The sequence below is a fragment of the Nanorana parkeri genome, unplaced genomic scaffold, assembly GCF_000935625.1.
Source record: "Nanorana parkeri isolate BGI_ZX_2015 unplaced genomic scaffold, ASM93562v1 scaffold2062, whole genome shotgun sequence".
NCBI classification, from domain to species: domain Eukaryota; kingdom Metazoa; phylum Chordata; class Amphibia; order Anura; family Dicroglossidae; genus Nanorana; species Nanorana parkeri.
In genome coordinates, this window is record NW_017308330.1 from 193947 (window position 1) to 208514 (window position 14568).

The 14568-nt window shown below is 42.2% G+C and overlaps 2 protein-coding genes across 4 annotated transcripts in view; one reads left to right on the plus strand and one right to left on the minus strand.

Moving 5' to 3' along the window:
- Positions 1-42: 42 nt before the first annotated feature.
- Positions 43-7676, minus strand: RPS24 (ribosomal protein S24). 3 transcript variants are annotated; one of them, XM_018572532.1, is made up of 6 exons: positions 7622-7676; positions 4690-4755; positions 4068-4277; positions 3658-3768; positions 2239-2244; positions 43-178 (listed from the first exon to the last, which is right to left on the minus strand). In XM_018572532.1, exons 1-5 carry the CDS (start codon positions 7622-7624, stop codon positions 2239-2241), a joined length of 396 nt encoding a protein of 131 aa, XP_018428034.1. In that variant the 5' UTR covers positions 7625-7676; the 3' UTR covers positions 43-178. The 3 variants fall into 3 exon arrangements, with proteins under 3 accessions (XP_018428034.1, XP_018428035.1, XP_018428033.1); XM_018572531.1 differs by having other exon boundaries at positions 158-171; positions 2227-2244; XM_018572533.1 differs by lacking the exon at positions 2239-2244 and having other exon boundaries at positions 43-171.
- Positions 7677-8062: 386 nt separating this feature from the next.
- The window catches only part of LOC108800540 (DNA-directed RNA polymerase III subunit RPC1-like), a gene marked incomplete at its 3' end in the record, with an annotated part of 20880 nt that continues 14374 nt past the window's right edge, over positions 8063-14568 (plus strand). The window contains exons 1-2 of the mRNA XM_018572530.1: positions 8063-8210; positions 14282-14417. Coding sequence (XP_018428032.1) covers positions 8170-8210; positions 14282-14417 — 177 coding nt within the window. The remainder of the gene's footprint in view (positions 8211-14281; positions 14418-14568) is intronic.

Consider the following 14568-nt stretch of genomic DNA (forward strand, 5'->3'; position numbering starts at 1 on the left):
AACCACAACAAGCATTGTAACAAAATCATGCAGCAATGCTTCTATTGCTCGCCAACAATATTAGGTAGGCTGCAGGGCAATCCAGCCCTCCAGAGTTAACCACACAACATTTCCATGCAGTCATGCTTATTACAAACCATTATATACCTGTGAAAATTAGACCCAAACTCACTGATGAGGTGGCAAGAAAAGACAAGAGAAGTAAAGTTAGAAATTTAAAAAAAAAAAAACTCTTTATATAAATAACAAAACAGAAGCAAAAATGTTTGCCAAGTTAGATGAGCTATCCTGAACTGCAATGAAAAGTACTGTAGCAGACCTACAAAAAGGTAGTTCACTGTACATTTCCTAAAACTAAAACAAGGTATTCAAGATTATATAAACAATGAAAACCATGGCAATACAGTACACCAAATGGTCAAAATTACTAAAAGAAAAAGTAATGCAGATATTTGAAATAAATTAATTTCAAGTCCAGCCCAAAAATTATTTTGTTTTGGAAAAAAAGTGTCAGACCTTGTTTAATCCCATTCAGGAAAGAGAAAACAACAGTTGGGTGGGGGAACAGTCTGAGGTTTTAACCCTCGCACCGCAGAAAAGTTTTGGCTGGAGTTGAGCTTTAAGGGCCAATTCAAACAAGGAGGACCGGTATTTAAATATGCAGCATAAGAAAGCAAAACAAAAAACAAACACCTTTTAAACATTTGAGTCAACCTGCTTCTAGGACCATATGACTACCTCCTTCCCTAGAAGCAGCCCACGGGGTTCTGCCGGTAAGCTAATGCCTGGTGTACTGCAGATGCATGGATTTTTTCTTTGTGGTAGTGGTGCTCCAAATAAAAACAGACAAGCTAGCATACCGAAATCCATGGATTGATTTAAATCAACAAAACCTCAAAAGGTAAAAGTCCAAGAACATGTCAAGTGAGAAGGTTTATGCACTTATACTGCACCCATGTACCAGACGTACTCCAGGTAAAGCCATACTCCAGGTGAAAACTTATTAAAAAGGCATGTAGGTATCTTCTTGTATCTTATGCTCTTGCATTACATATTTTAGCAGCATTCTTGATTTATCCTTAAAGGGAGCACAGAACCCCCCCCCCCATAATTCCTGTACTGGGGAGCAGACACCTGTATCTGCACTGCGTGCAGCCGGGCAACTGATCTTCCCAACACACCATGTGTAGTTTTAACTAGAGCTGGACATTTTAATATGTCCTTCATAACCTGCTTGCTGAACAAAGAAAATATTATAAATTCCTCCATCAATGATTACAAATTTTTTATTGAGCAGGGGTGCGGGATTCCCATCACCGGACACCCGGGACATCCCGTTCCGGGCACCAGGCAGGTGTTTTTTCTACATTTAACCCTGCTGCAGGCAGGGGTAAACGTAGAGAGGAGCGCCCCCATGCCCCCGGGTCCGTTCCCCGAACATTCAGCATTTGAAATTAAGACATTTACGCCTTATCAGTTTCATAAGATGCCAGGAGCAAAAGATCATTCTGCTTTTGGGTGCATTAATATATGCTTTGACAAAGAACAGAAAGTATAATAAAGGAACTGCTGCAATCTTTCTCTTGTTATATCTGAATTTGGCATACAAACCAGCAAAACTCAGGGACCAATGTTGCTTGGAGCATGTTTTAGTACCCACTAGTCAAAATTAGCAGTTTAAACTTTGTTCCATTAATAAAACACACACACAATGACCTGACTAAAGCAGTGAGAATTTGTTCACACTATACTGCATACAGCAAAGCATGGTTCCATGTGTTCTCCAAAGTGCTGCATTGAACGGGAACTGCAGGGCAATACATCAAAACATGCAGCACATCAGGATGTTCGTTCTCACAGCAAGCCAACACAGTGCATATAGGACATGCATCTCAAAGTGCTGGACTCTGCATTATCCTGCATTTTGTTTGTACTGTGGAATAATGTGAACAAGTCCAGAAAACACATGACTTACAATCACGTATTTCCTTTTTTGCTTATATAGACAATGCTGTAACCTACAAGAATAAACTCCGCAAGTGGGTACAAGTGGACATTTCTATTTTCATCATTAAACTCTTCTGAACAGCTCAGCTCGACACAGTAACATGATAAAATAAATAATTGCTAACAGTACAATGAAGCTTACAAACTAGCAGACATGCAGATCTAGTAAGGAGTGTGTGGCTTGTGAGGTTTGGATGCACACTCATGCAATCACTGTACCTGTTGATCACTTCATTTCTGAAGGAAGATTCCAAGAAAGTGTGAAACAAAAGTAGAGAACATCAGACAAAATAGTCCCAACTACTACAGATGAATAAGTGGTAGGCGCTACATGCAGTATATGTACTACCTCTAATAAGTCCAAGGCTCAGTTATTTAATAATTGGATTTTAAAGCAGATCTACCACATAAAACATGAAAAACACACCAGTTTCACTTCAGAAAATCTTAACCATAGTGTTGTCACAAAGTATTAAGCTTAGATAATACTTTCAAAGGAACCTTTGCACAAAAGGTCTTTCTTTCGACTTTGTATTAGCTGATGAGGTCAGAACTACCATCAATTTCAACCACGGTGGAAAAAAAAACTTGAAGCAGGACGGAAAAAATTTTCTCGAACAAACAAAAATCTGTTTGAATGTTGTTTTCATTCGGGAACCTCCATTCATTCCAAAATCAAACGAAAATTCCATCAACATTTGTCAAGTTGCATTATCGGGAGGTAAAGATCTTTAGTACAAAAGTTCATTTGGAAATCTACTAGTGAATGGCCAGCTTAAGAAATACCAACTCATATTCCTTTCCCAAATTTGTTTTAGCAAGACAGTTACGAAATTTTGCAACCAGAGCCAGTCACAAACCCACAGTGCATACTGGGACTGGGTCAACCTGTAAACAGTGTGAGCATGCTCTGTATCCTGTAAATTGACTGGTCCTGCTCTAACATAGTCATGAATGTTTAGATCTGCAGTTTAATGCAGATAATTTATGCTCCACAATTAACCTAAGACTGCAAAAGCACACAGATGTAGCACACAGCCACATGGTTTAGCTATATGCAATATCTATCAGAATGGTTCAGTGTGATATGTAGGTGATAAGTCTGCTTTAAAGCACCAGAATTGCCAGATTACCGACAGCCAAAAAAATGAACCTGGAGTTGCACCAATCCCTTACCTTTCCCTAAAAAGAGCCTAAAATGAAAAGTAGTCATGAAATTTTCAGGAAAGTATGGTATGATTACGATGTCTCAATGTACGATGATTCTACTGAATATGCTAATACAATAAATGCACAGCTATTCTAGCAATGCTCACTTATACCCATTACTATACATGGGCAAAAAGCAATACAAGAGCATTCGGACTCTACAAACTAGCAGGGAAGGAATATGTATCACTAGATGGGTTTCTTTGAAATTAGACCTCTCCTCAACAAAAATGGATTTCCCGAATAGCCTGACAACAGCAGCTCTTCACAAACGCTTGAAAATTTCTGTCAAGCTACCTACAAATTTGTTTCTCTAGGAAAAACCTTTTACCTTCTGAACTCCAAAAATTGTGAGAATGGGAATGAGAGAGACATGATAATTACTGATGTAGAATTGCAACATATTTTCAGGACGTTTCCATTGTAGTCGCACACTCTTACCTTTTTACCAGCACCCACAGTTGCTTTGGCTGTGCCCCTGACTTTCTTCATTCTGTTCTTTCTTTCTTTACGTTGTTTTCTAGAAGTCTTTTTCTTTTCATACAACCCATGCTATAACAAAAACAAAAAACGTTTACGAGGACAGATATCTTGAAATGATGACAATTCAACACCAGCTCCCCACCCTCCAAGTTCTAAATAAATTGCTTTAGATAAGTTTGTTTTAACAAAGCTGATGCAAGCTATGCTAATGGGTCTAGTAATGTCTCACACTCGAGAGTATCCAGGGGGGAACTCTGACAGCTCCATTATTTGTAACTAACTTCCTTTAGCATTCTGACAACACACCTCACATGTCACATCTACCAAAGGTTTTACATGTCAAATACTGAACTGTCCACTGTAATTACCCTGGCAAGTCTGTGTTTGGGTTCATTTTTCTTCGCATAGTCTAGGGAATCGTAGATCATGCCAAAGCCAGTAGTTTTGCCGCCTCCAAAGTGAGTCCTAAAGCCAAATACAAAGATCACATCTGGGGTAGTCTTGTACATTTTAGCCAGCTTCTCCCTGATTTCAGTCTTGGGGACAGTGGCTTTTCCAGGATGAAGGACATCTATGACCTGTAAAACAAAAGAAAAGTTGGTAGCCACATGTGTTACTATCCATTATGAACATTATGAATGCAGGTCTAAGTTTAGAAAAATCCAAGAAGAAAGCAATGGTAACCCCATAACATCACAATAAAGGTATCTTCACAAGATAACTGGATCTGAAATGGTTTTGCTCAATTCCAAGACTGATCTTTAAAGACTTAACATTCTAACTATAGAATACGTTTTATACACAAAGCTAACACACCAGGATAAGAATACTTATTTTCAAAAAAGTGACAGTTTTCAGTTGAGTCCAATGAGATTTGAACATTTCAGTCACATGTCTAAAATACAGGTCCTTATCCTTGTGTTAAAGCTTTGTGAACTGAGCCCAGTGTGTTCACCACAAAAGAAGCAACCACGGTTTTCAAATACATACCATCTGCTTCCGCTGGAGCAGTCTGTTGGTCATAAACTTCCTTGTTCTAATAGTGACGCTGTCGTTCTGGAAATTAATGAAAACAAGTCACATTAGGACAAAATAACCAAATATACTTTCAGCAACACAAGTCTGGACAAGCACAAGACATATATTCCAGTTCACAGCCACTTAAAAGCATAGTCCACCTTTTGTTAACACGTAATAAAAAAATGCATTTTACAATAAAATAAAAAATGTGCACTAAATGTTTGCATTGGAAGCCTGCAGAGCATTGCAAATGCAATCACTGAATCATAGCTCCAATGCTCAGACTCTCACAGACTATCCCCCAGACCCAGGTGCGTACCAAAGTATGGCCCTTCCGTTATGAAGCTGGAGGGAGTAACTAATGAACTCAAAGTGCGGTGATGTCATTGCACTTGTACTCCATTGAGATCTACGAGTACTTCTGATGCAGTGGCAGGTGTCTTGTAGGGAGGTGTCTCTACATTCAAAGATCCCGGTAGGGATGTTCAGATACAAAGTACTGTACTCTGTACGAGTACATGTACAGATACTTTTCCAGCTCCAAGACTAGACTAGAGAAAAACTCAAGTTAGGAGGCAGCTGTCATTTTTAAAGGAGCATACAGAGCTCCCGGGATTTGTGCCTCTGTTTTAATATATGATTTTTTTTTTCATAAATAAATATTCGGGATGCACCGATACCATTTTTTCAAGTACCGATACTTGTCCAAGTACCGATACATTTTTGTTCATTGTCATGTGACAGTTTTTCTAGAACAATACAGACTAATGATTTCATTAGCGGTGCGGCGGCTCTCTGATCCAGCGCTGACTGCTCTGTCCTTCCTTGCGTCTCTGCTCGTCTACCGGCCGAGAATCGGAACTGCGCATGCGCCCGCCCCAAGATCCTTTGCAGCCGTACGATCACTTCCTGATTCTCGGCACGGGAGCGAGCAGCGATAACGAGGTAAGTTTAAAACTAGTTAAAGCGGGTTTTTTTTTTAAAAACATCTTGCCTATATCTACTGCTTGCTAGCAGTAGATATAGGCAAAAAAACAGAGGGTTTAGAACCCCTTTAAGGAAGACTTTACCGCAAGGTTTGCTTTAAAGTATCTCTAGACAACACTTATTTTCTTTCTTAGTTTTAACCTTCCTTGCGTCTCTGCTCGTCTACCGGCCGAGAATCGGAACTGCGCATGCGCCCGCCCCAAGATCCTTTGCAGCCGTACGATCACTTCCTGATTCTCGGCACGGGAGCGAGCAGCGATAACGAGGTAAGTTTAAAACTAGTTAAAGCGGGTTTTTTTTTTAAAAACATCTTGCCTATATCTACTGCTTGCTAGCAGTAGATATAGGCAAAAAAACAGAGGGTTTAGAACCCCTTTAAGGAAGACTTTACCGCAAGGTTTGCTTTAAAGTATCTCTAGACAACACTTATTTTCTTTCTTAGTTTTAGATAGAGTGGTAAGGGTTAGATCTGTCAAGTTTGTATTGTGTACACATCGAGAGTCAACCCTCCATCATTAATGATGACCATTGTCAGTGAGAAAGAGAGGGAAAATCTCTAGAACAAGAGGCGAGGGGAAAGTCTTCCAATGGGGACAACCATCTAAGAGTATAATCCTTCATTTGAGGCATTTCCTCTTCATGTTGCACCTTTGGGGGGACAGGAAGGGATGGTAAACACCAAAAAAGATACCTCACAGGGTTTAAACCCTTACCTACTCTACCCAGAACTAAAAAAGGTTTTGGCCATGCATATCCTTTCGCTTCAAGTTTTAATACTACCATCTTTAAATTAAATTAAGACATCCCCTCCCGTGATTAAGGCCTGTCAAAAAAACAACTTTGTGGCAAAGGTCTTTCTTCCGATGTTCCTTGTCAGCTGTGTCATTGGGGGTGGTGTGGACTGCACCCGTGTGACACCAGTGTACCAGGTCCGGTCTGCTCCCAAAGCCCAAGAAGACGGGACTATTATCAGCATGGCAAGTGAATTCAGGGTGGGGAGCCGACCAAAGAATGTCCGTCTCTGATCTGTTCTGTGTGATCAGCGAGACAGGAGTGCTGTACTCACAACGCTTCCTGCCTCAGCTGTCACAAGCCAGGCTGCACAAGAGATTGTGCACACTGCTGTGAGGACAGGGGAGACATTCTGCCTTTTCTTACTTATGACACCAACCCTAATGACACCTCTGTCCCTTGTTTAATAAACTCAAGTTGTCAGCACAGACCTGCTGATCTTTTTTTATAAAGATCAACAGCTCTCTGACTGCATTTTACTATTCTGGAACTGAACTCTTCATACAAGGCTGGAGAGCAGGACAAGAACTAAGGCAAGACTGGACGAACCCCAGGAGTCAGGTCACCAATGCTTCTCTAGTTAATGGAGCCGACTCCTAAATATTATCCTGCTGGCTCCTGGATTGGGCAGTTTGGCTCGTTAATTCCATAATAATTTGTGCACCCCTGCACTAAATGTACAGAAGATCCTTTACAGGGGATGTCTCCTATACCCAGAACTACACCAGTGACCCCGGACATAGAAGAGGACAGCAGTGACCCCACAGGCAGGAGAAAAGGACAGCAGTAACCCCACAGGCAGGAGAAAAGGACAGCAGTAACCCCCCAGGCAGGAGAAAAGGACAGCAGTAACCCCCCCAGGCAGGAGAAAGGACAGCAGTGACCCCCAACGAAACACAGCTCCCGGTAATGCAGCACTAAGCCTGGGTAGCGTAGTAGGCCGCCAGCAGCTGAGCCTCCACTTAGCACTTTGTTTACTAATAACTACAACCCGTTCTCAGATACCGCGACCATCCTCTCCACAGATTCCAGGAGAACATATACAAAGAAAAGCAGAACCCTCCGAAGCCGGATGGCCGCGATATTCCCCGGATTGTCTTACACCCGCAGCGGCGACACTCACCATCTTGCCACCGTCTCACTCAGGGAGGAAGGAAAGAAAGAACGAGACCCTCTCAGCCAATCAAATTGCAGCAGTAGGAGGAAGAGGGCGTATCTACTCGATTTTACACGAAGCGCATTGATTGGTGGAACGAGGCTTCAAGCTCTGGCGCCAGCCTACTAGTCTGCACTTTCTGTGTTCCAGAAGCAAATAAAGACATTTCTATACGCTAAGCAAAACGTTATTATTGTTACCAGCATTAGTAATGTGGAGATAGAAAAGCCCGCAGAAACCGGTTGACATGAAGAATTCTACTCGTAAAAGTAGCACCCTCTGTGTTTGTTTTGCTGAGTGCACATAACAAATTCCTGACGGTGGCGCTGCAGAGGAGGTCTTGTAGCTAGACGCAAGGCCTGCCTATCCGTCCAAGCGGGTCTATGGTAGAGGTGGAAGGTCTCCCGGAAGTGATATATGCAGCTAGTAAAGCTTTCCTCATGTTGTGAAGTAGGGGAAGCTCACGTGTAGCGGTAGATGAGAAGTGGCGTGCGGGCTGAAGTACAGGGTTCAACATGAAGGAACAATTCAGGGAGACTGATGTGGCTAAGAAGATGTGAGTGCTGCTGGTTTCTGATCCATGTTGACAGGAGTGTCATGTCCATCGTATGCAAGGGAGTCATGTGCTCTGCACTCAGTCACTCCAGATTTAACATGGCAGCCCATAGCTGCAAATAATTTCAGATACATATTAGACTTGCTGGTGGAAGAAAGCTTTGTACAGTGCTGGAGGATTTATAATTTTATTTGACCTATCACCAAAAGTGCTGCAATGCTTGGCACTGAGGCTTCCATTATATTCGATGGTTCCCATTTGCATCTGCTTGAAGCTTGTCACTCAAAAAAAAAGTACATAAGCTTCTTTTAGGGGCAGTTGTGCATATTAGGCCTCATAGACTTCAGTGGGAGTGCCTGCAAAGATTTGCCTTTTTTTGTGCCTTGTCTTGCCTACTAACTAGTTTTCCATTGGCTTAAAATAATAATAAAAATGCTCAAGCCTGAAACGTGCAACAATAAAGAGTCATAAAAAACTAAAAATGCTCAGCTGACTTGTGAATGGGGCTTCAAAGTCTATCTGAAGCCAAAACCTTTTTTAGTGTAGAGTACTAATAAAAACGCGGTCACACTTTTTGCCATCTGTCTCCCATTGAAGAGATTTTCCTTCATTTCAAGTACAACAGGAAGTGAGGGGAGATCCCCCCCAGTGAAGGATGTCCCCTCTTAGACCGATGTCACCCGAATCAGTGACTCTAATACAGGATTTGCCTTCTATTCCAGTAATTACCCCAGTTAGATTCTTCCCACGTTTTCTGTCTCTGACAGTTTTCCCCAGTGGGGACATACAAGGCAGTAAAAACCTGGCATGTGCTTTAAGGAAGATCTCCAGGCAAGGGTTAACTGCTCGTTTTCATCTAGGTGCTAAAATAAAAAAGTTGTACTCGCCTACTTCTTGGAGCAGGGACATTGTATGTTCCTTGACGTCCTCATGTTCAGTGTATTGGATGTGATGACTCAAGGATCCTTCAATTGCTGGCGAGGAGGGAGAGAGCGGCTCAAGGGACTGGTCTAAGACCAAGCCATCTCCGAGGATTGGGTGAGTATAATTTTTAAATTTTTGTCCCTAGATGCAAACGAGTTATTGACCCCTGCAGTGCAGGGGTAGCCCAATGCAAAGGTTAATACATTTTGCCTGGAGTTCTTTAACACTTCTCTACTCCATCCAGAGCTAAATCCACCGAACATTTGGCTATAGATGTACTGTTAAAGTTCTTTTGTGTATTGTCTGTTCAGCTGCATGTTCTGCACACTACCACGCATGTATCGTGCAAATAGGGCACATAGAAAATCATTGTATTCTATGTGCCCTGCTTAGAACACACATGTGGTTGGTGTGCAAGAATGCTCACCTAAACGGACATAGTGTGAACAAGACCTATATTTTTGGTGTGCCTTACCACGTGTGCCCTTCAACCTTAGTTGTGCTGTACCATGGTTGTGCACTAAGGCCCAGCAGGTGGTTGGGTGTGCATGCACAGATCTGACCGAGAACTAAGAATGTATGTCTACCAGTTTTTCTATAAACAGGAATGCTCAACCAAGTGTTCATGGTTATTCCTTTTCATAGAGAATTTAATGTGGGAGTACCCATAATATGGCTGAAAATGGCCACATTGGGTGACTCTTCTTATATGTAGATGTTCCACTTTAAGGCCCTGTTCACACCTTTACGTTTTGTTGCACTGTTCAAGGCTCTATGAACGCTCTACAAAACGTACAAACATGAAAATCCCATTGTTTTCTATGGGTATGGTTCACACCTTTCCGTATTTCCGCCCGTCTGAAACGCCCTACAAAACGGCCTACGCTCAAACAAGTACTTCTTTGGGCCGTTTTTGTTGGGCGTTTCCATTGGGATACAGCCAAGTAGCCCTCGGAAACGCGGGTTTGTCGCGCTTTTTTTTTTTACCGTGAATCGCGGTTAAAAAAAACGCGCGACAGACGGGCATATTCAATACGCCTAGGTGTGAACCCAGCCTAAGACCTAGATCACATGGGCTTAAGCTTGTATAAGAACAGTTATCAAGTTTTTGCAAAGCATGCGTAAAGCTTCCGGCCATGTTCGAGCCTTGAAACCTGTTAAGTAGAGGTGCACCGAAATGAAAATTTTAAAATGGAAAGTGAAAAAAAAATGTCGGACCAAAAATGTTTCTTTTTCTAACTTTTTCAAATTTTTTCAAATATTTTATTTTCATTTTTTCAAATAAACTTTTACATTTTATTTTTATTAAATATTTTTATTTTTTACTAAACAGACCCCTGATATTTCCCTCCTTAAAATAGAAAAAGAGATTGAAAACAGAATCCTCAATCTCTTTTTCTGTATCCTCAGTTCTAAATGAACAGGAATCCTCTTGCTGAGTATTCCTGTTCATTCATAACATGAGGACAGAGTGTGTTTTCTATAACCACAATCACGAATGAACAGAAGGTGATGTAAATTACTTCCCATTCAAAATTTAGGATATAGTAAACATACAATGTCCTCAATTATTTACAAACACTCAGCGATCACTGACTGCTTGTACCCGCTCTCCATCCTGACACGCTGTCACAGGAGGCTGAACGAGCAGTGCAGGGAGAGCTCGATCTGACAGCTGACTCCTCCCCCGCACAGCCGGCCTCCTGTGACAGCGCTGGGTGTCTTCGCCCCCACACACTGCTCTCCTCTGATCTGTGACAGGAGGCTGAGTGGTGTGGGAGGAGAGACGCTGGCCGCTCACATCGCTCTTCTGCAGCGCTTGGCCGCCTGTGACAGCTTCTCTCCTCCCTGCTGGGACACAGAGCAGCGCCCAGCGGGGAGGAGAGAAAGCAGGGATGCGCTGCTATATCGGCAGACATTTTTTTAGCCGCTACATTGGTGCATCCCTAGTTTTAATCATTCTTCAGCTCTAGTTTTGGAATGTTAAACACAGATCTTAATGGGAGTGCTGACTGTGACTTTAAACAAGCTCCTTGCAGGTTTTTAGCAGGCATTTAACAAGCTTTAAGTGTTAGGCCTGGTTCCCACCTGGGCGTTTTACAACGCGTCTCTACGCGCTTTAAAACGCTCAGCATGTGAAAACCAATAAATGCCTATGTGCATGGTTCCCACCTGGGCGTATTTCAGCGCGTAGAAACGTGCTGAAAAACGACCTACGCCCAAAGAAGTACAGGACCTTCTTTGCGGCTTATTTTCCGTGCGTATCCATTAGGTTACAGCCGGATAGCCCTCGTAAACGTGCGTTCGTTGCGCATTTCTTTTACCGCAAATCGCGGTAAAAACGCGCGGCAAACGTGCATATTCCATACGCCCAGGTGTGAACCCAGCCTTACTGAAGCCTGCTAGCAGCTTGATTAAGTGGCAGTCACCACTCCCATCGGGATCTGTGTTTAATATTTCCAAACTGTAGTTGAATTGTGCATTAAAAGCATAAACAAAATACCTTTTAACCTTTAAATACTTACTGTTTACACTGCTCTTGTACAGTATGAAGTCTGTGTGAACTAGACTCTAAGCATGATCTGTTAAAACTTACCATTTTGTTTTACTTTTTTTTTTTAATTAATTGTATTGGTAATAGTATAGGTTATTAAAAATTTCCAAAATACAGAGAATTTATGACATACCCATGTCATAAATTCTGGTCTGTACGTGTAGGTGAAGCATATGATCCTGGTCAGTACGTGTAAATGATGCATATGATCCTGGTCAGTACGTGTAAATGATGCATATGATCCTGGTCAGTACGTGTAAATGATGCATATGATCCTGGTCAGTACGTGTAAATGATGCATATGATCCTGGTCAGTACATGTAAATGATGCATATGATCCAACTATAGCAGTGTTAAGAAACACTGCGCATGGGTCGCGTGGCTCATGAATGATGGGATGATGATTTGAATGTGGGTAGTGGTAGGCTAAATATTTAATAGGGGGTTATCTTGGTAGTTGACTACGTGTTGGAAGGAGGCCTTGTCGAGTAATAACAGTATAGGCAGATTGGGGCTACAGTCCAAGTAAGGAGAGGTCAAGGGTTAAAGCTTACCATTTATCTTAAATGCCCCCTATGTATGTATATGGAGGACATGGGAGGCTCTGAGGAGGTATACAAAAATTTAGATAATTACATCATTAGAGTTGAAGGATTTCTAAAGTGTTAAAAGAACATGTTTCTCTTGCTATTGATTGGGGAACACAACATTACTTCTGAGGTGTATGCTCTTACTGTTGAGTTTCTCCTCGCCTATTGCCTTTGCCATAGATGCTAATACTTTATAATTTGTTTACAAAGAACCTGTTAAGTGAGAAAATGTGGTGGAACTCGGGGCTTCCATTACCGACATATTCTTTTGGAAAATACATTTTTCTGACTATCCTGCTTCAATACTTTGAGTCGGTGACCTGGAACATGTTTACAGATGAGGATTTCTGAGTTTCCTGATCAGTGTGCATACAGTATTTCAGGGCAGTGTTATAGCCAGAGACAGCATAGCAGTGAGGAAACTAACATTTTAGGAGGAGGCCTGCAATGAAAGCCCTAACTATCACTGTCAGGTTTATTTCACGGCTGAGCTCCAGGCAGGTATTAGAGCTATTAATAAAGTTAACAGCTGGTTATTATATAAACTTAAAGTTTAATCTGCTTATATTTTGCCTTCCCTAATTCCTCCCTCCCCCCTCATCAATATACTAATTACATTTTTAACTAAAACCTTTCTGTTTTAATTACATGCCTTATTTTGTCTTCTCTGTGTATTGCTGGCAGATTATCGCTGCTGGGAGTGGCTGGCAGAGTGCTGTACATAGCTGTTTGGAATTATCACAGTAGCCTCAGTGCTCCTCTTGAGCCCTCAGCCCTTATGTAAGCCGTAGGTTGGCTCTTGGGAGGCATGCAATATCAAAATGCCTTCATAGGTGGATGTCAGTCTGGAGGAGTGGGCATTCTAGACAGGCTGCATTTGCATGCTGACTACCTTAGAAAATGCTGACTTGTGTTGTTAAAGGAGAACTATGGCGTCAGTGTTTTTCCCCATAGTTGTCCTTGGGGTAACGGGAGGACACAAACTAGCGTCCTCCCGTCACCCTAAGCTCAGTATACCGCGAGCTACAGCTCGCGGTATACTGAGACGCCGCACCTGGAGCGCATCCCGACTTAGATGACGGGATCCGCCCAGCTGCGTGAGTGACAGCTGGCTCTGCCTATCTAGAGGCAGAGCCAGCTGTACCCTCCCCCGTCCGTTCCGCCAGTCAGCGCTGGCAGATCGGAGCGGGGAGAGGGGAATCCAGCCCCTCCCCCTGTCATGGCAGAGAGCCATGACAGGATCGAGAGTTGAGCGAACCCGGTATGTTTTCTCTCACCTCCCGATCTACTGAGCCGAACTGTGACAGTCTCATTGTCACAGGTCGGCTTAGAACTATGAGGTGAGTGGAAATCACTCATGTCATAGTTCTCCTTTAAACTTCATGATTGAAATGGAACCCAATGAATAAAAGGAGCGGGCCAGGGACAGTAAGGCTGGGTAGGAAAAAGCTGGATGATGCTGGACATCCTGTAGCCAGGAAATGAGGTGGGTGCTATCTGACTTGCAGCTTCTAATGAACATTGTGAGAATCTTACAGTTTGCAGTGAAATCAGAGTAAGACATTTCAGTACAGAAGGGAGAATATAAATATCGATATATAAATATCGATACATGATACGGAAAAAGTGGCATCTTTGGTGCATCCCCAATAAAAATAATTTTAAAAATACAGCTAGAGTAGGAGAGAGCAGATACATGAGCTGAATTGTGTGCTTCTCTTTTGACTGCCTAGTCACAGGGTGAGGGAGGGACAAGACATGTAAGTGTTACTGAACTGCAGGAAAAAAAATAATGGGTCTTCTGTCATGCTAGACAAGACTGTGTTGTGTGGCAGAGCTGCATGAATCTCAGGACTGGTTATGCAGAAACACAAATCCTTTGTTGGGTAAAAACACTCGCTTCTATGTGCTTCATGTATGTTTTCCTGGAATTCAGTGTTAATGTTTTGTATCATTTGAGCTGCTGGAATCAAAGTAACAGCTTCTTTGTCTTTTGTCTCCAGAAGCCACATTTGTTTTGGAGTAAAGTCTGCAGAGCAGATGAGGCAGCAGGCACACATTCAGGTGGTAAGCAAGAGCCTGTACAGCCAAGACAACAGCCGTACTCCTTTGTCTTATGGAGTACTGGATCATCGCATGGTATGTCCTTATGGATTGCTAGTTTTATTGTTAAACAGTGTTACTTGCAGGTACTTGAAAATAACTAATGTTGCATGTTAATATTTTTTTTTCTTTAAAATTCCCACTGTGTATATTAAATTACAAATCTAGAGTATTGCTTTGAAGTAAG